The 24,873-nt window shown below is 41.2% G+C and overlaps 2 protein-coding genes across 4 annotated transcripts in view; both read right to left on the bottom strand.

The window, feature by feature from the left end:
- dhrs7b (dehydrogenase/reductase (SDR family) member 7B) overlaps nt 1-15,459 on the bottom strand; it is a 25,430-nt gene extending 9,971 nt beyond the window's left edge. Inside the window, exons 1-4 of one of the 2 annotated variants that reach the window (XM_060901915.1) lie at nt 15,419-15,459; nt 8,869-9,026; nt 2,804-2,919; nt 334-544 (exon numbers count right to left, since the gene is read on the bottom strand). In XM_060901915.1, coding sequence (XP_060757898.1) covers nt 334-544; nt 2,804-2,919; nt 8,869-9,022 — 481 coding nt within the window. In that variant the 5' untranslated portion in view covers nt 9,023-9,026; nt 15,419-15,459. Of the gene's footprint in view, nt 1-333; nt 545-2,803; nt 2,920-8,868; nt 9,027-15,006; nt 15,339-15,418 lie in introns of those variants that run through there. The other variant, XM_060901913.1, reaches the window with a different exon arrangement.
- A 289-nt stretch (nt 15,460-15,748) lies between these two features.
- The window catches only part of cramp1 (cramped chromatin regulator homolog 1), a 44,349-nt gene continuing 35,224 nt past the window's right edge, over nt 15,749-24,873 (bottom strand). For both annotated transcript variants that reach the window (XM_060901917.1, XM_060901916.1), the window contains exon 20: nt 15,749-16,852. In XM_060901917.1, the coding sequence (XP_060757900.1) occupies nt 16,739-16,852 (114 nt within the window). In that variant the 3' untranslated portion in view covers nt 15,749-16,738. The remainder of the gene's footprint in view (nt 16,853-24,873) is intronic.

The following is a 24,873-nucleotide window of genomic DNA, read 5'->3' on the forward strand; positions in this document are numbered from 1 at the left end:
AATTGTCACAAATGTTTATCAGTACTGCTCATGATATTCTGGGCTTGCTCCTTTCATGTTGTAGTACTATTATTTTATTAGGATTTATCTCAATGCTGTAATATTTACATTTGCTCCAATGCTTGCAGTTTTTCTCGCACCAGTGCTACCTCTTCAGTTAATGTAGTTACTGTGTTAAACTATAACATTATGATGTATTGTTCACTCAGCCCTGTGTGTGTGTGTATATGTGTGTGTGTGTGTGTGTGTGTGTGTATATATATATATATAATATATATATATATAAAAAATCAATCAATACTGATTGATATACATCTGTGCTGCAGCCGTCACCTTGGGTTAGAGCAACAGGTCCAAAGTAGTTTGTGTCCATGATGACTTTCTGTACAGAGACGTGCGTGTCCAGGATGGAACCGCGGAAGCTAATGCCTGCATTGTTAATGAGGACATCCACGTAACCATGGCACTTCAGGATGTCCGCTGCTGCCTTGGTGACTGTCTCCATGTCCGAGAGGTCAAAGGTCACTGTGCAAGGTGTATAGGTCTGACCAGACAAACAAAGATGCAAATAATTAAGTTATTCCACGAAATCGAGTTGTATGTGAGCTGATAGCTGACGAGGAGCGTAGCACCAAGTTGGCTATAAGCCATGTACGACGAGATTGAGTGGAATAACTGTTTTATTCTATCCACATTCACTGGATTTTGAGAAACGGAGCATTTTTATTTTTTGCAAATTCGATAAATGAAAACTTTATACAAAACATCTGACAAAATTATTTCCGCTTAGAATGTAAACAAACCGGTGAAATGACGGGAGCAATTTGTGAAAAATGCTATAATGATAATTCTTGAAAAATAAAAATAGATATGTTCTTGCCATCAAATACTCTTATTCTCTTTTTTGGGGGGGGGTTGGTTTTGTTTGGGGGTTTTGTTTTCGAGTAGAGTTTTTATCTCATCCTCGGTTGGTTCACCAACACGCTCCGCCATTTTCTTCTTTAGGATTTTTGGCAGTTGGCAAACCAACTTAAAGGTGTATTACCGCCACTGACTGGGCTGGAGTGTGGAACAGGCGATATTGAGGGAGAAAAAACAACTATATTCTTTAGCTATTTCTGTTTCCTTTAAATACTTGATAAAGTGATATATCTGACTTGATGCGCGCCGCCATTTGTGACCCCTCACCAAATCCAGGGACACATGTCGGCTGAAACGAATCTGAGATAATCGCAAAAGAAGCATTTTTTTTTTTTTTATTTGTGATTTGTTTTTTTCCATCATGTGCAAGTTGAGATCTTGAAGAATGCAATCAGTATTTCAGATAATAAATTGTTTTGTTGGAAAAGCATACATTTTTTGTTGCAAATTGTCTCGTTTTTGTCAGGACTGTAGCCTGCTGGGGGGTGTGGGTAAATTACCATATGGGCCATTCACATGATGATTTAAGTCTTTTGTTGTTGTTGTTTTTTTCGCGAATCAGCTGTATGATGCGAGCTGAGCACACGGCTACTTAACTGCATACAGGCGTGTAATTTCACTATGGAATGAGTTACTAAACAGAGCGCAGAGGAGCTGAAACACCGCGAAGCAAACAGACACACGGTATTTACATCGGAGATAAACATTTCTAGCAAAAAAACCCGCAACCTTGTTTTCCAGATTGAATGGAATACTTGAATGATCGGATGATACACGGACCGTTCTAGGATTACATTCCATCGGAGGCATTGGTGTGTGCAAGGCGCCGTTTCTCTTTCTGATGGGGTGAGTTTATTAATCTAAGGCTGTGTGGTTATTTTTGCATGTAACGGAGAGTGTTGTGGTTTGGTTAAGCCTAGGTCACAACCGGACGTACGATTTTTTGGCCGTGCGATTTTTGGCGTTTCCCCAAATCGCTGCGGTTTTTTTTGTTGTTCATGGAGAAAGACGCGCGTTGGCCGCAAGTTTGTCTTGCAACCTGAAAAAAACGTAAGCGCCCGTAGAGTTTGTTTGACATGACAAAGAACCTCTGCGGCCGGTCTGCGGCTCGAAAATCAGCACATCACACGCGCGCGCGTGGCGTTTCTTGCGTTTTTTGCATGTAGACCAGCCGTAGGAGCGTGTACTGTACGGCTGGTTGTGACCGAGGCTTTACATGAAACTAGTGTTGTGTTAGTTGTGTCATCATCGTGCTATCTTTCTTTCTTACGGTGTGAGTAACTTTTCACACCAAAGCGTTAAAGTATACTTTAGGACTTATTTTTGTACTTCATAATTGTGTTGGGCATACTTTGCATGGAAGGAAAATTGACGTGGTGATCTTTGTTTACATGAAAGTAGCATCGTGCTAGCTAGTAGGGGGTAGGGCTTTCCTTAATGTCATGCAAATGAGCACCATTATATGCCCGCCCTACACCCAGAGTAGCTGAGATGGAAAACTTTGAGGGCGATTTTCTCCCTTTTCTGTTTTAAGAAGTATACACTTTCAAAAGGCCACACATTCTTCAAATATTGTCAGATCTCCACATGGAAGGCATCATTGGAAAGCTTAGAAACTGTACTTTCTGAATCTGTCAATAACTCAAAATGCCCCCGGGCAGACGTGTCCCTGGATTCTGTTTTCTGACACATTTTGGTTTTCTCTACTCACGGTATATTAGCCAATAGCCTAGTAGTAGAGTAGCCAATCGGAGCACTAGATTGCTCATATCCAGTGAAAGTAGATAGAATAATATCGATGATTTATCTGATAGAAGTCGAAGCTTTCAGAGGTGAGAACTATAAATAAACAAACAGGTGGTGAGTGAGAGCGAGTGTGTACCTTTGTTTTGCCATTTGTTTTAACCCTTAACTCATCTACGACCTCCTGTAGTCTCTTCTGGTCACGTCCACACAGGATAAGTTGTGCTCCCGCAGCATGAAACACCCGCGCACATTCTGAAGAAATGTTACACGTGTTAGGCCTCCAAAACTTTAGGAGAAAACCCCACTGTGTTGCTACACATTAGCATTATTGTGTGATGTGTAAACAAGTATCAGAAAAAAAAATGAGACATGATGAATAGTTAGTGACACACACAGAATTATTGGCACCCTTAAAATTTTAATTTGTTTCTTTCCATGGAGAGAATAACAGCACAGAGCCTCTCCCTGTAATGTCGAACAAGGCTGGAGAGACTTGTTGAGGAATATTTGGTGCACGCTTCCATCCAGGACATTTTTATATTCCTAAATTTCGTGTATGTCGACATCCTTGTTCAATTCAGACCACGGGTTTAAATAGGTTTGAGGCTTACCACAGGTTTAAATCCAGAGACTGAGTGGGTCATTGCAAAACACTGAGATTTATGTCCCAAAATTGTTCCTATGTTTCATTATCTTGTTGAAAGGAGGGATTTACAACCTCATGTTTATATCACAAAGAAACAGTGAGTGACAGAATTCATGAGGACAAGTTAAGCAAGCAAATTAAGAAGAACGGATTTATTTTTCAAGCAGGACAAAATACGTTTTCAATTATTTTAATATTCAGTAGTGGTGTCAGTAATTTGGCCTCATATATGTGAGAAAACAGCAGAGGTGGACAGTAAAGAAGTACATTTACTTGAGTACTGTACTTAAGTACACTTTTTGAGTATCTGTACTTTACTTGAGTATTCATTTTTTTTGGAAACTTATGACTTTAACTTCACTACATTTGAAAGGCAAATGTCGTACTTTTCACTCCACTACATTTCTGTCAACGTCCTCGTTACTGTGAAGCAGCTTTGAAAGCGGATGTTTTTTCTTTTCTTTTCTAAAACGTGATTGGTTTTTTCGCAGGTGACACTGAGACAGCTGATCAGTAATCACTAGGGTCACGTCACATCCATAGACTGTATAAAATCAAGTTCAGTGATTTCTCAGCAGTGTTATTTAACACGATCAGTCGATGGCAGAACGGAAGGAGGCGGTTCTTCTGAGGAATGCACGCACTCATGGCTTTACCTAGAACCCATGTTTCAGTTTTCTGAAAGGAATAAAGAATTTTGTTTTAAACGTTTGCCGAAAACGAACCACATCACGGCCTACAAAAACTCGCCATCCAACCTGTGGAAGCATATTGAGGGATATAAACGTTTTATTCCAAGAGAAAGCTTGCAACGAAGTTGTCTGTGTTTTAAGAGCTAGCGATAACGTTGCAATAGCTATGCAGTCTGGTTAGTCAAATGACTTTCTACAGATTTGCCCGCCAAATTGCCGTCACCTTGTTCATGGCTAACATTAACAAATAGCTAGTTAACTTGGACACCATTAGCATGTAAAAACGGAGTTATGCTAACATAAGTAACATTAACTTATCTGAAGTCCTTTCAGAAATATGTTTTAGCATAATCTTGCCAAATAAACAGAATGTAGAAATCTTTCTTTTCTAGTAGCGTTAGCTACCCAATATGATTTTGAGTTTGAAAAGAGTTTGCTAGCATGTCAGGTGGAGCTTCACTGACTAGCTAGCTTAACGTTAAACCGCCATGATGACACCGCATGCGTTCATTTTGTGAATTCACATTTCTGTCTTTGGTAACGGCGTTAGGTTTTGTAAGTGTTGTGGCAATAATACAACGATGCATTGACAAATGTACTTTTAATACTTAAAGTACTTGCTTTTAAAAATACTTAACTTCAGTAAAAATTTGACTGTACAGCTTTCACTTGTATCTGAGTAACATTTGACCAGTGGGATCTGTAATGAAGTTGGGTACTTTGTCCGCCTCTGGAAAACAGTATTATTTTAAAGAAATTTCATACGTGTTTGCTTTAGTGAGAGGAAATGTAAGTTTGAGTGGAAAATTTGTATCAGTGGGCCTCATTTATCAATCTTTTAGTAAAGTAGAGTGTAAATGTTTGCGTAAGGGAAATGGAGCTAAAAATTTCCGGCAGATTCAGAAAAGTTTCGGAAACGCTGATTTTCTTCGTATTCGCATGCTGATACTGATGTAAATAAATCACCTGTAAGCTACTGGATGCATGCACAGTGCAGCTAGTTTGCATTTAGCGACGCCCACAAAACTCCATAAAAGGCAAAGCTCGGAGAGCAGAAAGTGCAAAATGACTACTAAATGGCCAAAACAAGAATACTCTCAGTAGGGTGCATCAGTTGCCCTCACTTTCATAAAATCTGATTCATTTTTGTTTGGGTGTTCCTTTTCACCAATAAAGACATCCTGTACAATTTTTTGACCATATTCAAAAGTCTAATGGTGGCACTATGAGGTTCATTTTTTGCCAAAAAACGCTTATTTTATGTTTTCGCGTAAGGTTTGAATCACAATGTTGGACTCCATTTATTGATTTCTTGTGAGCCAGAGATCATGTTAAGAACCTTTGCAAGGGATTGAGAAGCATTAACGTGATTCATAATACATTTGTATTGTTTAAAAGTAGTTGAACAATGATTCAATGAACAGCTCAAACTCAAACTGTGCTTGATAATATATTTAGAATATGCACTAAAAATGTGTATCTAAGATATTTGGTATGGACCCTTTTCACGTGACGTCACGACAAACGCGGCCGCCATTTTGGACGTGTACTACCAGTAGTTTACCACAGCCAGCATTGAGGAACAGCAGCAAAGAAAGTGTTTATTTTCAGCAAGACTTCCATCATGCCACTATATTGTTGTGCACCTGGATGTAGTAACCATCAACAAACAAGGCAAGGGTTATCATTTCATCGGATCCCGGTAGATGCTGACCGACGGAGAAGATGGATAGCGGCATACCAACGCTTGTGTAGTGACCACTTTGTTGGAGGTAAGATGAATAAAATTAGCCAGAAAAGGCATTACATTGCTGTTAACATTCTGTGGCGGCGAGTGTGTAACCAAATAGGCTAAAATAACCCATTGTAACCTCTGTTCTTCTGTAGTAGCTATTAGCTAACGACATTAGCTAGCGTTGTGTTCCTTTGCTGTTGGTAGACTGTAGGACAGATCAGAGGCAGTGTCCTACAAACAGCGCTTAATTTGAGGGGGAGCAAGCCGGAGCGCGCTCCGGAACCTCGGGTGTTGGCTCCGGCAGCTATTTACACTGGATCTGGTGATCCGACACCTCTTTTGACTATGTAACAAAAATAAAATAATAATAATTAAATAAAAAAATGCAAGTTTATTTAGTGCTAATGTCTGATTTTGATATCTGTCTTGTTGGTGATTTCTCTCATGAAACGACATCCACAAAATATCTGCAGATGAACTTAATTTGCAGTGTTATTACAAAACATGCCCAGAAGCGCAGCGCCCCCTCCCTCTTTTTTTCCGCACCGGAGCCGCTCATCCTCTGCGCTCCGGGACCTCCCACTTTACAAATTAAGCACTGCCTACAAATAAGTGTTCAAAATAAGAGGAACATGTATTTGTCTCTTAAATCCAGGCCGTTCCCTGTAATCTGTAACAACGGTTGGAGAAAGTAATGGCAAATAGTGAGTGCACAAACCATAGAAGGTAAACTGTACACAGCGCCAGGGCAGTGTGATGGTATGTCTACTTTTAGATTGTGTTAGCTTATCAATGAACACACTGGTCACTCGATGAGTTTCACGTCTTTACGACGGATACTTAAATGTGTGTTAGGTATTATTGTTGCAGTCTAAGCAGTCATTGTAGCAGCTAGATGAGCGAGAACCGAAAGGGTCTGTGCCATAAACCGTTATTTCTGTACGGCGTTGCTAATGTGTCGTTACTGTTATTTCTCCCTCTGCTCGCCCTGTAAATGCCCTATGTCGCTGGATAGCGAAGGTATTTTCTGCATCTCGCTCCTTTTTCTTGTATGTTCTCCGTTTGTCGCCTTCCTCGCATTCAAACCAATTCGAGCCGAAGTCCGCTACATGTCCAAAATGGTGGTCGCGTTTACGAAGGTCACGTGACTGAAAAGGGTCTATACTCTATAAGGTGCCATAATGTTTCATGAAAAGTGATCGAAATTTTGTCATAAAAGTCATAAAATAGCAGCTTTTTCCATAACTTTGAGCTCCTGGTGCCACCATTAAACTTTAGAATTTTGTCAAAATATTTCACCCAGTGTGTTTTCTTACCAAAAGGAACATAAAAACAAAAATGCATCATGATCGGAGGAACTTTTCATTTTTAGGGGGCAACTGATGCACCCTAACTCTCGGTGGCAGAAGTGTAAGTACATCTATGGAGAGAGAAAAAAAACAACAACAACTATTTAGCAGTATAATTAGTGGAGTCACAGCATCTGAAAAGCCCAAAATATAGACGGAACTCAAGAGTCCTTACTGATGCTGTGCTGCAAAAGCAGGACACTATGCTCGGAGTAGTGGAGGACACTGCAGCAAATGTGAGAGACACGAGTTCAAGTTTCAAGCAAATGTGTCAAGCACAGCAAAATGTGAAATTGAAAATAAAGCCGCTATGACAATTTAACAGATGGCTGAATTTCTCTGTTTTTACTAGAAATCGCTGCTTCACTGATGCATGATGAGGTGCTGATGCACAATAATCATGCGCTCCCCCCAGGCTTTTAGGCAGGATTTTTTTTTAGGGAGTCTAACTTTTTTGCAGGTGTCACTGTATGTGGCGAGGTGTAGCGGCGCGTTGAGCGCCGCTGGCACGAGTGTTTTAGGGGGTTCCGGGGGTACTCCCCCGGAAAATTTTGAAATTTCTAATGCTCTCAAATGCTATTTCCTTCATTTTGACAGCAAATTTTGAGCAATACCGAAAATACATACATATTTTTGAGAATTATGTAAAAATGTTAAAGAAAATGTATTCAAAATACATGTAGGTATAACAGATTGGTAATACAATATCAACTTTGGGAACACCAAAACAAAATACACTGCAAACTGCGTATATTTTTAATGAATATTATTATTAAAATGGGTATATTTCTGGGATTTTTTGAGCTGGAGTTGCATATTAAGCATGACAAATTAGCTATAAAGCTTTCTGATCGCAGAATACTACATAAATAAAGCTTGTTGTAGCTGTGTTTGTCTCAGTCAGTAGTGCACCTATCGCAATTGCATTACATGTGACAACCAACCCCGAACACAGTGTGACAACCAACCCCGGCTGACCAGTTTTGCTTTCAAAGCCGCTAGCGTCCAAAGATTTAGTATAACAAAGAAAAAAACACACAGGAAATATGGCTAAGTCTTCAAACATTATAATGGTATTCGTTTTTTATTTATTTATAACGAGGGCTCTCACAACTTTGAAATTAGTGCAGCCATAGAAACGCGTGTTTCTGTAGCTCTGCGGCGGGTGCCTATATTTTGTACTCTGGGCTCGTGCTGTTGCTATGGTAACCCTGGGCGTCTTCGGGAAAGACAGCTGTCAAAGCGAGACTTCTGAAATTTCCAAAATGGCGGTGTCAACAAAGCTTGTAGATCCTCGGAAAGCTCAGACTCGGCGATTTTTTAACATATTCAGCTAAGTTACCGGACATAACACGGGCGGAAATTTTAGGGCGTCGTACTAAAAAGTAGGGCGTCCAATTTCTTGTTTTTTTCAGTACAGGGCGTCGAAAAGACGCCCAGACGCCCCTCTATCTAAAAGCCTGGCTCCCCCCCCCACTTAAGGCCGGAGGAGGAATGTCTGATGTATTCAGGAATCGATCATTCAGCACACTAGGGAGTATATGGCTCATTGTAAGTTGAGACATACCAGTTTTTTTGTGTAAATGTGTGCATGAAAGGTTTACGAATAAATCCGTTCATATCCAGCTTCATAAATGAGGCCCGTTGTGTGTAATAAGAGCGTTTTATACAATCACTTGCATGACAGGTGCCAATAATTCTGGAGTTGACCTTAATTGTACATCCACATGTGCATAATAAACAGATGTTCTCTGCGGTTTATTATTTTATGTTCATTACCTTTGCCCAGGCCTGAACTGGCTCCAGTGATCACCACCACTTTATCTTGGAGAACTTGCTTTCGTCTCGCTCTGTGGATCATCCGCAGTAACAATAGCAGACTAACTGCACCTACGGCCAGCGGCCCCACACCCACACCTGCTAAACGCTCCATTCGCCTACGGGCACACACACACAAACATATGAACAACATTCTCCATATCATTTACCTACCAAGGATTCTTAAGCTCCAGGGCTGGAGGATCACTGCATTTAAGTTTTTCTGCTCCATTACACTTAATCCATCTCATGACAGGTTTGATAAGTGTTAAGTTGCTTCAAATGAATTAGAACAAGAAAAACACTGGAGATAGGTGGAGGTAGGAACGCTTGATGAAGATCTCGTGCAGCAGTGTTGATCCATTGGCAGGTTCCTGCACAGTTTGAGGACCTCTTCTGAACTCGTTGTGTTGAATCAGGTGTGTTTGGGGAGGAAAATGGCCAAATTGTCAGACTTCTCTGTTTTACGTACTTTAGCCAGAATGGATGACATTACTGGGAGATAATGTCTCTGGGAGAGTTTGAATGTGGAGCTCATGAAATGTACAACTATAAACCAGTTCAAAAAAAAGTATAAGGAACAGATCTTTATGAGGTATAGGGAGGAGGAATTACAATAACGCTGTAATGCAAAAACAGAATACATGTGCATCAGTGAGAACGAGGATGAGAGTGTAGTGAAGATGCAAGGAGTAGACGGAAAGAAAGTTGGTGAATTCAAGTACCTGGGGTCGACTGTGCAGGAAAATGGGGGCTGCGATAGTGAGGTGAGAAAGAGAGTGCAGGCAGGGTGGAGCAGTTGGAGAAGGATTTCGGGAGTCATTTGTGATCAGAAAGTCCCAGCGAAAGTGAAAGGTAAGATGTATAAGACAGTAGTGAGACCAGCTGTGATGTATGGATTGGAGACCGTACCCTTAATGAAGAGACAGGAGGCAAAGTCGGCGGAGTTGAGGATGTTAAGGTTTGCGATGGGAGGTTGGACAGGATAAGGAACGAGCACATCAGAGGGACAGCACATGTGGAGAGCTTGGGAATTAAGCTAAGAGAGATGAGACTGAGATGGTATGGGCACATCCTGAGAAGAGATGTAGAGCATGTGGGAAGGAGAATGTTGAGGATGGAGCTGCCAGGCAGACGAAAACGAGGAAGGCCAAAGACGAGATACATGGATGTTTTATTTATATATTTTACACAAGAGAGAGAGAGAGAGAGACACACAGTGTGTATATATACATACAGTGTAGATATAGATATATATGCATAATTATGATATTATGGGTGTGTACATATGGATGTGTGTATAGTTATGATGTATGTACTGTATATATGTATTGTATGTGTGTATACATGTATAACATAAGTATCTGTATATATGATTTGATTTAGTCTATATTATACCATGTTGGTATGTTTTTCTTTTTTGTTTGTTGCTTTTGTTTTCTCATCTCATCATCTCTAGCCGCTTTATCCTGTTCTACAGGGTCGCAGGCAAGCTGGAGCCTATCCCAGCTGACTACGGGCGAAAGGCGGGGTACACCCTGGACAAGTCGCCAGGTCATCACAGGGCTGACACATAGACACAGACAACCATTCACACTCACATTCACACCTACGGTCAATTTAGAGTCACCAGTTAACCTAACCTGCATGTCTTTGGACTGTGGGGAAAACCGGAGCACCCGGAGGAAACCCTCGCGGACACGGGGAGAACATGCAAACTCCACACAGAAAGGCCCCCGTCGGCCACGGGGCCCGAACCCAGACCCTCTTGCCGTGAGGCGACAGCGCTAACCACTACACCACCGTGCCACCCCTGTTTAGAATATATAGGGCCAAGTTCATACTTCGGAAGCCATTCAAGTTCACAACATTTGTCATTCAGGTTTTCTGAACCAATCAGGGCGCAAGACTATCTTGCACGTTTGAATCAGTTTCTAAAGCGTCTTTCATCATGACTCGGCGACACGACACGAGGATTTTGAAAGTGGTTTACAAAGTTTTATTGGAACTTCTTTACAAAAGCCATTTTGTTGACAAAATTTGCTAATTTTTGTAACCGTTACTAAGCAACGAACTAGCCAATAGCATTTCAGAAATACAGCCCTGTTTTAAGGAAAAAAAGCCCTCCTTGATTGACCAATCAGAATTGAGTAATTTGGCCCTATGTATAATAATAATAATAATCTCATCTCATTATCTCTAGCCGCTTTATCCTGTCCTACTGGGTCGCAGGCAAGCTGGAACCTATCCCAGCTGACTACGGGCGAAAGGCGGGGTACACCCTGGACAAGTCGCCAGGTCATCACAGGGCTGACACAGACACAGACAACCATTCACACTCACGTTCACACCTACGGTCAATTTAGAGCCACCAATTAGCCTAACCTGCATGTCTTTGGACCGTGGGGGAAACCGGAGGAAACCCACGCAGACACGGGGAGAACATGCAAACTCCACACAGAAAGGCCCTCGCCGGCCACGGGGCTCGAACCCAGACCTTCTTGCTGTGAGGCGACAGCGCTAACCACTACACCACCGTGCCGCCCGCTTTTGTTTTCTTTCATATTTTTATTATGGCAGAAAGTGACGTTCGATTAGCGGTGGTATAGAGTAAATTATAGATATAAGTTATTTACTTCTTCCTAATCCTTTCCAAACATTATTATGTTATTGCCTTGTGGCTACGCTATTCTTTTTGTTCATGACGGTGTTTTGATTATTGCATTTTTTTTTTCTTTTTTCTTCTTTACTGTTCAGAATAAAGCAATCAATCAATAATGGGAGACGTTACTGGCAACGGATGGAGGCTGATCAAGCTATATGAACAGAATGACCTTGTCATCAGTGGTGCCCTGTTTCCTCACATGGACTTCACCAGACAGCAGAACACAGAGCCAGAGTGACCACATCATCAATAGAAAGTAGAGGGGCTCCTTGCAAAATGTACGAATGATGCTGCATCCTAACATTGGCTGTGATCAAAACTCTGGTGACTAAGACCACCCTAAAGCTGTGCACTGCACATCTTGGGGACAGAAAGAACCAACACCTGGATGTCTGCAAGCTTGAGGACCCCAAGATCAAGCAATTGTTCACACTGGAACACAAGAATTGCTTCAGCTACCTTCAGGAAGAAATGGCGTTCCCACTGACAACTTCAACCAAGATCATCTGACACCACAGCATCCCACGGAAGCTTGTCAACATCATCAAGGCACTCGACAACAACTTTGAGTGCAGGGTTTTCCACAACAACCTTCTCACAGAACCTTTCAAAGTGGGAACTTTGTGGGGAAGCCATGGTCTAATGGTTAGAGAAGCAGCTTTAGGAACAAAAGATCACCAGTTTGATTCCCTGGACCAGCAGGAATAGCTGAAGTACCCTTGAGCAAGGCACCTCACCCTCAATTGCTCCCCAGGCTGCTCTGGGAATGTTGTACATCGCTCTGGATAAGAGCGTCTTCTAAATACCATTAATGTAATGAAACTGGAGTAAAACAAGGTTGCATTCTGTCCCCAACAATCTTCGCTCTCACAATCGACTGGGCCATGAAAGCAGTAACTGAATGAAGACAAGGGATACAGTCGACCCCAACATCCATCCTACAAGACCTGGAACTATTATCAGGCAGGTATCAAGATGCCCAAGACAAAATCAACTGAAGAACATGGAGGAATTTGTCTACCTGGGAAGCAAGATCATTGTAGATGGTGACTGGTCATCAGAACTCCACAGCAGGATGGATCAGCAAAGCCTTTTGGAATGCTGCAAGACATCTGGAAATCAACCTATACCTCGGTATCCACACCAATATCAGGATCTTCAAGAGCAACGTCCTGCTCTACGGATTTGGAGTGCTGGAAGACCACATTTGAACAGAAACTAGATACGTTTGAGGTCAAGTGCCTTAAGAGGATACTGAGGATCTGTTGGCCCAACACCATCTCCAATGTAGACCTGCTGTTCCAAACTAGTATGAGCAAAACCATCAGAGAACACTGATGATGAACAGAGATAGCTGGGCCACGCATACTGTATACCACCTGAAGCCATCCCCAGGACAACACTACGATGGACAGCTCAAGGGAAAAGAAAACAGGCCCAAGACATTCGAGAGAGACCTGAAAGTCCAAGGGCTGACCTTGAAACAACTCCAGTAGACAAAGGTGGCGCTCCCTGCATGTCTCGTCATGCACCAGAAGGCACGATTGAGGATTTAATGAGTGAGTGATCTTGTAATAGGAAATACTACATAAATCTGATTATGTCTAAGATATTTCAACTTGCTAAGACATTTTTTTTAAAGCGCGTCGGTCCCACATTTTTTTTAACAGATAAATGCTCATTTCCTAATCAAAATACGAAAAGGATCATATTCAATTTTACAATTACCTAAAGATATACACTACCGTTCAAAAGTTTGGGGTCACCCAGACAATTTTGTGTTTTCCATGAAAAGTCACACTTTTATTTCCCACCATAAGTTGTAAAATGAATAGAAAATATAGTCAAGACATTTTTCTGGCCATTTTGAGCATTTAATCGACCCCACAAATGTGATGCTCCAGAAACTCAATCTGCTCAAAGGAAGGTCAGTTTTATAGCTTCTCTAAAGAGCTAAACTGTTTTCAGCTGTGCTAACATGATTGTACAAGGGTTTTCTAATCATCCATTAGCCTTCTGAGGCAATGAGCAAACACATTGTACCATTAGAACACTGGAGTGAGAGTTGCTGGAAATGGGCCTCTATATGGAGCGCTTGCATGTGACGTCACAGCCGATCCAGATTGTGACAGACGCCATCTTGTCGGTCAAACGCCATATTCCGCCTTCTACTTCTGGGTCTACTTTTGCTTTTACTTCTACCTTTTCTTCTGGAAAACCCTACTATATACAATTCTACTACAACGGCTGCGGCTACAAGCTCTCCCTACCTGTGCACGTTTATGTTTTTTGTGTGTATTTCTGCGTGTTGTTCGTCTGTACCGGACTTCAATATCCACTACAACCGTATGGACTTACTGGACATTGGTTTCCAGCAGAAAATGACGGTTTGTAGCGATTTCCATCGCATGCACAACATTCCGGACGAGATAGTGAGACCAGCGGGGTCTCCGTGGATTGTTATCGGAAGCAAAGAGAAGGAGGCGGTGCCGGGAGCGGAAGCAAAAGCGAGGCTGCAGAGCCGGCCTGTTGACTAAGCTCAGAAAACAGCCACTCAAATCTCCACTGCTAAGCCTCTACCTCTCCAACGCCAGATCCATGGTAAACAAGACGAACGATTTGGAATTACAGCTGGAATTACCTTATTCTAGTCTATAATCGGCTGGTCAGTGCTATACTCAATATTTAAGTGACTTACCCATCCAGTGAGGATTCTTGTTTACAAGATGCCACATCTGAGTCGCTGACAAATCCTGAATTTCTGTAAAGATAACTGTGCAGAGATTTATAAACACGCAGTGCTTCACCACTGAACAGCGAGGGAAAGTTAATGAGGTAATTATACAAGTCTGGGTATTCCACCTCTGGCAGTTCAACATCCACTGATGCGGTCGTGAAAACTCCGTCCGGTAAGCCATAAGGGTCACTAATCTGTAGCTCGTTTATTTTAGACATATATCTAGTTATCTGTTCATTAGAAAAATGAGCCGTGTAGTCCGTCGGTTGAAATTGATCCATTCTGTACACGAGTGCAGCAGTATTCAGCGGTGTTTTTTACCGACAAGATGGCGGCTGTGTACTTTCCGGTCACGTGACTGCAAGATCTCAAAAACCAGACATTTGCAGCTAGAATAGTCATTTACCACATTAGCAATGTATAGAGTGGATTTCTGATTAGTGTAAAGTGATCTTCATAACACAATATGTGCTTTGTGTTTGGAGAAACTCAAAGGCACTAATGACTGAAAAAACATCCTGGTGCAGATTTAGATTACAGTAACTGTTCTATAATTAAACGTTCATTAAATTAATCTATGTTTTGATAGAAAAGTGGGTGCAGCTCTAATAAAGCTCTGAGTGCAGAAATGTTTAAAATCCCTGTCCAAGAGAAGTTTAGTGTTTCTCAGTCCTGGTCCTGGAGCACTCCTACCTACCTTTTTAAGTTTTTCTTCTCCTCTAAGACAGATCTAGGAAATAATGCACACTGATGGCTGTAAGAAACAGGGAAGAGGACGCAGGTCTAGTGTACAATATACATCTGGCCAGATGTTTCATTCACGCAATTTGCACCCGTTTCTGTATAATGAGTACATAATGTTCATCTCTTTTCAGCTTGTTTGCATTAACCAGCTAAGCTAATTAGCTCAGCTAGCCATGCATGTCTGTCGCATTCGTTGTGTGTATACATAAAACAAATAAACAAACAAAACATTTTGTTAGCGTTAGTACTGTAGTGATTTTAAGATAATCTAGTGTTAATGCATTAAGTGGCGCTTCTACTATGAAGAAATGAAACAATACTGAAAGCGCAAGAAGGTAAACATTAGTTATTTAATTTTTACTGACCTTAGACCCACGTGAGCAATACGGAAGTAGCGAGGGGGCGTGGCTTCTACTAGCCAATAGGCATGAACTGTAGGGCGGCGCATGCTTACAGCGCATGCGCGAACTCCTATTAAACTGCAAATAACACAATTCAGCCACTTTTTAAACCTCATCTATTAAAGTAATTTCAGCCATCATCTATATGACCGAGATGTTTGTTATTTACCATGGTAAGACTAATTAAACCCATCTATTATAAATTTAATAATCAAAATAATGATTATGGTGCTAATTATGTTTTATCAAAGACAAGGAGACAGTGAAGAAATGCAAAACAGCTTTGTGGGAAATTTATATTTACATGGTGGCATAAAAATCCTTTTTATACAAACGCAGAAATCTTTAAAACAATTGAAAAAGCACTTTGATGCTTTCTAAAATAAAAAAAAAAAACAGTTGTAACATGTAAATTAATAAATAATCCAAATAATTTACAGTATGTTATAAAAGCACAGTCAATGCTTCAATCTGTTATGGTCTATTTACAATCAAAGACATTCATCATTCCATCACAGACAGAAGGCTCACAACCATCTAATCAATCACTGGCTTCAATAAAACTGCATACAATAAAAACATAGTGTTGAACAAACTGTAGGGCGATCAATTTATTTATTGTTTAATTTAGGGACTCGACGTAATGTACATTTTCTACTTAAATACAGCCAAGATGTATTTTACTTAGCATTTTTTTGTTAGTGTTAGAGGATTTTCCAATTAGTTCCAGTCTTTCTCGTTTATTAAAAAACCTTCCAACAGTGTTTTCGGTTAAATTTAGCACAGCCAATCAGATTACGAAGCCACAGATTATGAAGACGGACTGTACATGCATGTTGTGTATTACGTATACACTCTTATGGCTTTTTCAGGAGGATGATCAATGACTGATACTACTGTATAGATCTATGAAGAAACAAATGTCACTAAGACAAAACAGCTGAACAGCAGCCTTGGCTCACACTCGCATACGCAGAACAGAGTAGAACGGACAAAAGGAAGTGAACAGAACTACACGAGGAAACGTTTGTTCTGATATGGCAAATTTCTATACATGAGGTTGCTTTGTAAACAAATTTGTTTAAAAAGTGGCCCAAGTGTGGCTCATGAAACGCATGCCACAAAATGATGGGCAGGCACCCACACACGCTTGGATCCTGATGATCAAGACCATGGCAGTCTTTATTGCACTTCCAACAAGGTGAATTGCGTAAAACACATTCTCTCCTTCTGCCTGATGGACTGGAGTTCCCCTGTGAGAAGCTCTTCCTCTTCGCTCTGACCTTATGGGGGAGGGAGGCTCGTCTCCGACACGGACAGCTCTTGGGCGAGGTCGTTGAAACGGGCGATGTAGTCGACGCTGTTCTCGCTCATCATGCAGACCAACTGATTATCCACCTGAATAAAACAGCAAGTATGATGACTCCATTACAACATCTACATGCAGTTTGTCTGTAAATCAGTTTGAATATTTACACATCAGAATCACATTTGTTTTTTTTGTTGAACTTTAATTTTTTATTAAACAACACAGTACAGAACATGAAATTCCTTGACAAGACTATATAATAAGCCTAGCAGTGTAAATAACAGACATATTTGACCCTGCAGCACTCAGAGAGCAAAAAAACATTAAGGCACATAATTTGGGTTTTCTCTCAAGTAAAGAGGTAATCTACTACAGGTGACCATCTCCTCAAAAAGACATCAGACCTCAATTGTAGTTGAGCAGACAAAGCCTCCATTTCATACACCTCCCTCAGCTTCTGTTTCCACTGAGTCACTGTAGGTGGCTGTGGTTTCCTCCAGTTTAATGTCACTATTTTTCTTGCGGTCATCAATAGTATATGCAGCAAATACTGTTTGTCTTTAGTGTACATGTTTTCAGGAGTCTGATCGAGTAGGAATTGACTTGGGTTAAATGATAGATAAAATTTTGGACATTGACTTCTCATTCTTTATGCCCTGCCAGAAAAAAAATGATCTCTGGGCAATCCCAGAATATATGTGAATGGTCTCCGACCTTTCCACACTCCCTCCAGCAGTTCATTACATCAGGATCATTTATAAATGTTGAAACCACCTAGCCTGGGAAATCCCATGCTGCTTTGCACAATCGTTCCGATCTGAAAAGACAGCATGGAAACTATGGTCTAAAGGCTCGCCTGAATTAGGGAGCCAATCAGAGAGTGGGGAGGGGTGGAAAGACGGGGACGTATACTACTCGACAAACGGAAGCTTGTAGTTTATTTGGGACTGTTTACGGATCACATTTAACATGGCGGTGAGCAATACGAACCAAACTTTCGATCAAGCTTTAGACCTTGGGTGGCCAACCCGCGGCTCGCGAGCCGCATGCGGCTCTTTGCCCGGTGTCATGGGGCTCTTATGTTCATATCGAAGTTTGTGTTTGTGGTTTTTTTTTATGTGCGTGTGCGCTTTGCTCGAGTTCAGTATGGTATTTTCGTCAAATGCATCTTCGCTTTGCTTGGGTATATTACAGTATTTTCAGGTCATGTCAAATGCGCATGTGCGTGAGATAATCGCTAAGTTTTTGGGCAAGGTGCATCTTGTGTCAAGTAGCCTCTCAAAATGGCAATGAAAAAATGCACAGCAAAACGAAAATATGAAGACGAACATAGGACATTTTTAACAGAGTGGGAGAGTTTATACTTTTTTGTTGAACGTAATGGCAAGCCATTCTGCCTTATATGTCAGTTGTCATTAGCTCATTTCAAAGCTTCCCGCCTCCCTGAATAAGCAAGGAGCCAGATATGCAACACTAATTGAAAACCTGCACGAAAGCTTTGTAACCTGGTTCCGTGATATACAACTGAAAAGGCCACAGGTTACGTTCCTCGTCAACCCATTCAATGCGGAGACGGACTGTTTGAAAGCCCTGCTTGTCACAGATGAGGCTGCGGCTGAGTTGGAGATGATCGATCTTCGTGAGGAAGACCAACTGAAACCTGTTTTGAGGGAAGGCATCATTGAGTTTTGGAAAAGTGTGCCATTGGAAAAATACCCGAATGTGAAACGGGCTGCGCTTAAGATACTGTCAATGTTTGGGTCAACATGAGTCTGTGTTCTCTACCATGAAACACGTGAAGTCAAAGCATCGTTCTGTTCTGACTGAAACCCATGTGAAAGAACTGCTTCGAGTGGCAACGACGGAATACAAGCCAGATTTGAAGAGGATTGTTCAAGGCAAGGAATGTCAGAAGTCCCACTAAGCAACATGCATAGTAAGTGCACACAATATTGATTGCTGTAAATGACTGGCCTGTGGTATTAGTACTGACTGAAGGAGTAAATTTCTCTCATGTTGGTGTGTGACATTTACTATTAATCTGGCTGAGCAGAGGTGCGTGAGCGTGTGTGTGAGAGAGAGAGCGCGAGGGGGGGGGGCCATGTTCATGTGCGGTCATGTGTATGGTGTGGCTTTTTTTTGGTAATGCCATAAGTCCCACTAAGTATCATGCATAGTAAGTGCACACAATGTTCATTGTTAAAAATGACTGGCCTCAGCCTGTGGTCTTAGTACTGTAGGAGTAAATATGTTGGTGTGTAACATTTACTATTAATCTGGCTGAGCAGAGGTGTGTGTGTGTGTGTGTGTGTGTGTGTGTGTGTGTGAGTGAGAGAGAGAGAGAGAGAGAGAGAGAGAGAGAGAGGAAGGGATGGGTGATGTTCGTGTGCCCATGTGTATGATGTGGCTCTTTGCGGTAATACTGTAAAAAATGTGGCTCTTGGTCTCCAACTGGTTGGCCACCCCTGCTTTAGACACTGTTCTGAATAGTTTAGAGCGAAAGTTTGTTTTAAAAAAACAACAGCGTTTGGCGTTTCAGTCTTTCTTCGTCACTCTAACTACGTCACCGGGTACAACTGCCATGATTGGCCATGGGCTACGTATACGCCAAATGATAGACAGACATTCGCAACGTCCAATAAACGGCCGTTGACAATCGTAAACCACACCTCCCCTACGAGAAATTCAATAGGCGGATTCCAGACCATATTTCACTTGTGATATGGTCTGGTGTTAACCAGACTAGAAACCACCAGGGGTGTCTTAAAGAATCTTGTCTTCATCTTCCAATCAAACTCCTTCCACATGTTACTATTAATGCCCTTGTGACATCACATACATATTTTTTCCCAGTCATCGTCCTCAATCACGATGTTTAGTTCTAGCTCCAGCTCCCATTTCCTTTTAATGTAAAAAGTATTACCTGGTATGTCCAACATCAAGTTTCGATAAATATGAGAGACATGATTTTTGGTAGGTGACTTATGTTTGATTATATTGATGAAGTATTTTTCCATGTTTGTTGGAGTATTTTTAATTGTATTCCAATCTTTATGGTTCATAATGTAATACCTAATCTGAAAATACCTACACATATCAGTTTGGGCTAATAAGAATTTATCCTGGAAATATGAAAATGGCTGTAAAATATTATCACAAAATAATTGATCAATAATCTTTAAGTCTATTTGTGCCCATCTCTTAAAAGTGATCTCAGTAATTGAAGGTGGAAATTCTGGGTTTCCAACTATTTGCATGGCCCTCGAAAGGGCATCTGTCCCCCTAATTCTCTTTTGAACTGTCAACCACACATTTAAGGTGTGTTTCACCCATATATTCTTAATTGTCACCTTCTTTTGAGACTGCTTACTAAGGAAAGCCAAAACAAATAAAGGTATGCCTGGTAGTGAATTTTGTTCTATATCAACCCATCCTGTCTCTGTATCCATACTAATCCAGGCTACTATCGCATTTAATTGCGCTGCCCAGTAGTAGTGTTTCATATTAGGGAGGCCAAGGCCACCCCTATCCTTCACGAGAGTGTTTTAAGTCTCACTCTTGGTCTCCTATTCTGCCATATAAATTTAGATATAAGCCTGTCTAACATATTAAAAGCTGATGTCGGAATCCTGATTGGAAGAGACTGAAACAAGAATAAAAGTCTTGGCAGGAGACTCATTTTAACAGCCTCCATCCTACCCAGTAGAGACAGGGGCAGCACATCCCACCTCACCAGATCATCTCTCATTGTTTCAAATATTTTTTTTATAATTTGCCTGATACAATCGTGTTATTTGGGGAGTGAGTGTGACCCCTAGATATTTAAAGCCCTGTTTAGATTGACGAAAGGACACTGTATCATCCAGCTGGCTAGGCCAAGTCCCAGAGATTATCATTGCTTCCGACTTGGAGCAGTTTATTTTAAAACCAGACACTTGACCATATTCATTGAGATTTTGTAAAAGAGCCGGAATTGAGGTGATAGGGTTTTCAATAAATAATAATATATCGTCAGCATATAAAGCCATCTTATGTTGATTACCACCCTCATCTCTTATTCCTTGTATATGGGGATTACTTCTAATTAATTCGGCTAAGGGTTCGATACCAAGAGCGAATAGTACTGGTGAGAGTGAGTCCCCTTGCCTAGTCCCCCTTCCCAGCTCAAAAAATTCAGAACATTGGCCATTAACTCTAACTCTCGATCTCTGGTTCGTATAGAACACTTTAATCCAGCTAAGAAATGTTTGATTAAAACCCATGTGTGTCAGTGTCTGTTCTAGAAATGTCCAATCCAGCCTATCAAAAGCTTTCTCAGCATCTAAGCTCAGGGGCTTCAAAGTTTGGGAGAATAGCAGGGTACAAATAATTTACAGCAGGGTGCAAAATGGTAAAATGTCTGCCAGCAGCTGGGATGGATGGATGGAAGTACGAATTTTTCATGGGGCGGGATGGTTTGGAACAGGCCATCTAAAATTGGGATAACATTTACCCGGGACGGGTATTTGAGGCGGGTCATCTAGCTTAAGCTTGATTAGCGTTGTTACGCACGCCAGTGTTTCCCACAGAAATTTTGGAGACTATGGGGGAAAGCCATGGGGGAGGCACGGGGGTTGTTTAAAATTGAGTGATAAGTTATTACTGAAAAACTATTGATTAAAAAAAACAGACACTGAGAAATGGTCCTATAAACAACTTTACCAATATAAAAGATTACCAGGACTACAAAAATGCAGAAAAATAGGCTTTGCTGATCCAAATGCACCTGCTGGTTCAAAAGTTAAAGTGCAGAGAACCTCACAGCACAACATGAAGTTACCTTAAAATATAATATAAATGCCTCAGCTTTCATGTAAGAAAAAAAAAAAAAAAAAAAACTTCATACTAGTACTGTGTGCAGGCAGTCTCTCCTGAAGACTAAATTAAACAATAATTATAAACTAATAAAATAAATGGCTCAGGCTTCATAGAAGGAAAAAAAACAATTTAAACAGAATCTCACAGTATGATGCTGAAGCTGCCTAAACAATGGAAAATAAAATACCGTTTTGGCAAAAACGTTGGCATCCATTCATTTCTTGTATTAAGTAAAAAAATATGTTGCCAGATACTGCTGACGTTTTACAGCTCAAAATATGTTCAAAACCCGCCAAAATGCACTTAAAACCGCCCAATCTGGCAACACAGGTGGCAGTAATAGATGCACTCATGTCGAGGATGTAAACACAATCTGGCAACACAGGCGGCAGTAATGGCTGCATCGTGTCGAGGATGTAAACACAGTTGACGCGGCAACGGACATACATGACATAGTGGATGTAATTTACGTTCACAACTTTTTTTGCTGTCAGAAATATTTAATATTAAAATTTTGTGACTCGACTGACAATAGCCGGCGGCATAACGAGCCATAGCCGGCGATTTGCCGCCGGTGACCGGCTACTTTTGAGACCACTGTAAGCTGAGAAGCACTGATGGAATTTCTTTATCAGCAGCAATACTTTGTAGATTTAGAGCTCTTCTTACATTATTGGTGCCCTGGCGTCCGGTAATGAACCCTGTTTGATCTGGCTTAATTAGTTTCTTAATATATCTTTGTATTCTGTTAGCCAGGATAGAGGTCAAGATTTTTAGGTCCTGACAGAGCAAACTTATAGGCCGATAACTCATACATTGAGTGGGATCTTTCCCCTCTTTATGTATAACAGTAATAATTGCCTCTGACCAGGATTTCGGGGGATCTCCTTTGTCCAGTGCATAATTATATACCTAACATAGGATTGGAGCTAACTCATTAACAAAAATTTTATAGTATTCCCCCCGGAAGCCGTCTACCCCTGGAGATCTATTATTCTTTAACCTTTTAATATTTGCTATTATTTCCTCTGCAGTTATGGGTGAACACAACATCTGGGCCTCCTCATGTGATAGTTTGTTCAAATTGATTAAATCAAAAAGGTTTGATATCTTATTTCTTCCTGCTAATTCCTGTCCTTGGTATAGCTTTTTATAATATGAAGCAAATGAATCCGCTATTTCGTTTGGCATAGATGTGGGTCTATTAGTATCAGGGTGTTTAATTTTTGGCACAACACGGCTAGCTTGAGCTTTCCCTAACTGAAATGCCAGGAGCCTACTTGCTCTATTACCCTGTTCATAGTATTTACCTTTTGTAAATCTTAGCATTCCCTCTGCTTTATATGTTAATAACTCATCTAGTTTTTGTCTTTCCTGTTTTAATGATTCTAATATGATTCTATTCCTTGATATTTTGTGTATTTTTTCCAACCTTATAATTTCAGTCTCCAGTTCTAATCTCCTGGCTTCCCTTTGTTTTTTAATCCTGGAAGTAATTTGAATAATATGTCCCCTCATAACAGCTTTAGCACCATCCCATAAAACAGAAGGAGTAACATCTCCAGTATCATTTATTTCTAGGGCTGTAACGATATGCGTATCGAAATCGCGATACGCAGAGCCACGATCCGTATCGCGATACAAGAAGGCAGAATCGCGGTACACCCTTTCAAACTTCTCCTCAGCCCAAAAACAGAGGCGCTTCCAAACTTCAATTTATGAATACTTTTTATTTAAATTACATTTTAAACTTACTTAAATTACTTTTATTTTTTTGTATCTATTAGTAAGTCGTTTTTTCGCCGACCTGCCACAATCTTCTGCGAGTCACGCAACGTCCACACTCGCCACTGGCAGAGCATTCATTTCTTTTAAGCGGTCGCCATTCTGGTTGCGACGCGGGGAGCGAATCTGTAAACAAGCAGCTCATTGGCTGGCTAGGTGTGCCACAAGCCAATCACAATCACTTGACCGGAAAGGCATGCAGTGTTGCCAGATTGGGCAGGTTTAGGTGCTTTTTGGCTGGTTTTGAACATATTTTGGGGTGGAAAACGTTAGCAATATCTGGCAACACTGAAGGCATGTCTGCTTGGGCGGAAGCCTTCTGCGGCAGTTACATTTTGACACGCGAGCAATGTTTCATCATAAAAATTCCGTAATTTCCATCTGTTTTCCGCGATCACAGAAAATCATTGGCCCTACGAGAGTGAGACAGTGAGAGAGCCCCCCCCCCAAAAAAAATCTTAACGGATTTACACGATTTGGAAAAATGACTTTTTCAGAACCGAAAAAAACAGAGCTTCCGGCTCAAAAGTATTATTTTGAGAAATAAAACAATCTTTGGATATACATTTGTTCATTTTTGCATACATATTACTCATTCTCTGCAGTGGTCTGAATTATTTGTTATTAAATAGTTAATGTAAGTAAGTAAATGTTAATAAGTCAAATTTGCTACTTTAAAAAACATTTTTAAAAAAATCGTGGGCGTATCGAATCGTGGGTCAAAAATCGCGATACGAATCGAATCACGAGTTGGGTGTATCGTTACAGCCCTATTTATTTCAATATATTCTTTCAGTTTATCATGTAGTTCCTGTTGGATTAGGGGCTTGTTCAGTATTGAGACATTAATGGCCCTTTTCCACTACCCTTTTTCAGCTCACTTCAGCTCGCTTCAGCTCACTTCAGCCCGACACGGCTCGCGTTTCGACTACCAAAAACCAGCACGACTCAGCTCGTTTCAGCCCTGCTTAGCCCCTAAAACTCGCACCGTTTTGGAGTGGGGCTGAAGCGAGCCAAAGCGAGCCGACTGAGGCTGGAGGCGTGAGCAGACACTCCCCTGTGCACTGATTGGTGAGGAGGAGTGTCCTCACATGCCCACACACGCCCCGCGAGCGCGCTGGGATCTGTAAACACCGCAAACCCGGAAGAAGAATAATTACGAATTGCGAGAATTTCTGAAGCCTTATGCGCCTCGCCTCATCTATACGCTCTTGCCAGTATCTGTTGGCGTTGTCGGTGACAACAAGCCACAGCACCGAGACCAGCAACACTAACGACTCCATGTCCTCCATGTTTATTGTTTACTATTCGGGTCGTGAGACTACCGCTTAAAAGATCACTGAATCAGTGACACAGAGCATCGTGGACGAGTTCGCGGAGCGCAAGGCTCGTCGTATGCCCTTCAAATAATGCGCGCAGTAGGCTATTGATGTTTTATTATGAGCCATGTACAGTATGTCGCCTAATG

The sequence above is a fragment of the Neoarius graeffei genome, chromosome 20 (assembly GCF_027579695.1).
Source record: "Neoarius graeffei isolate fNeoGra1 chromosome 20, fNeoGra1.pri, whole genome shotgun sequence".
Lineage (NCBI taxonomy): Eukaryota > Metazoa > Chordata > Actinopteri > Siluriformes > Ariidae > Neoarius > Neoarius graeffei.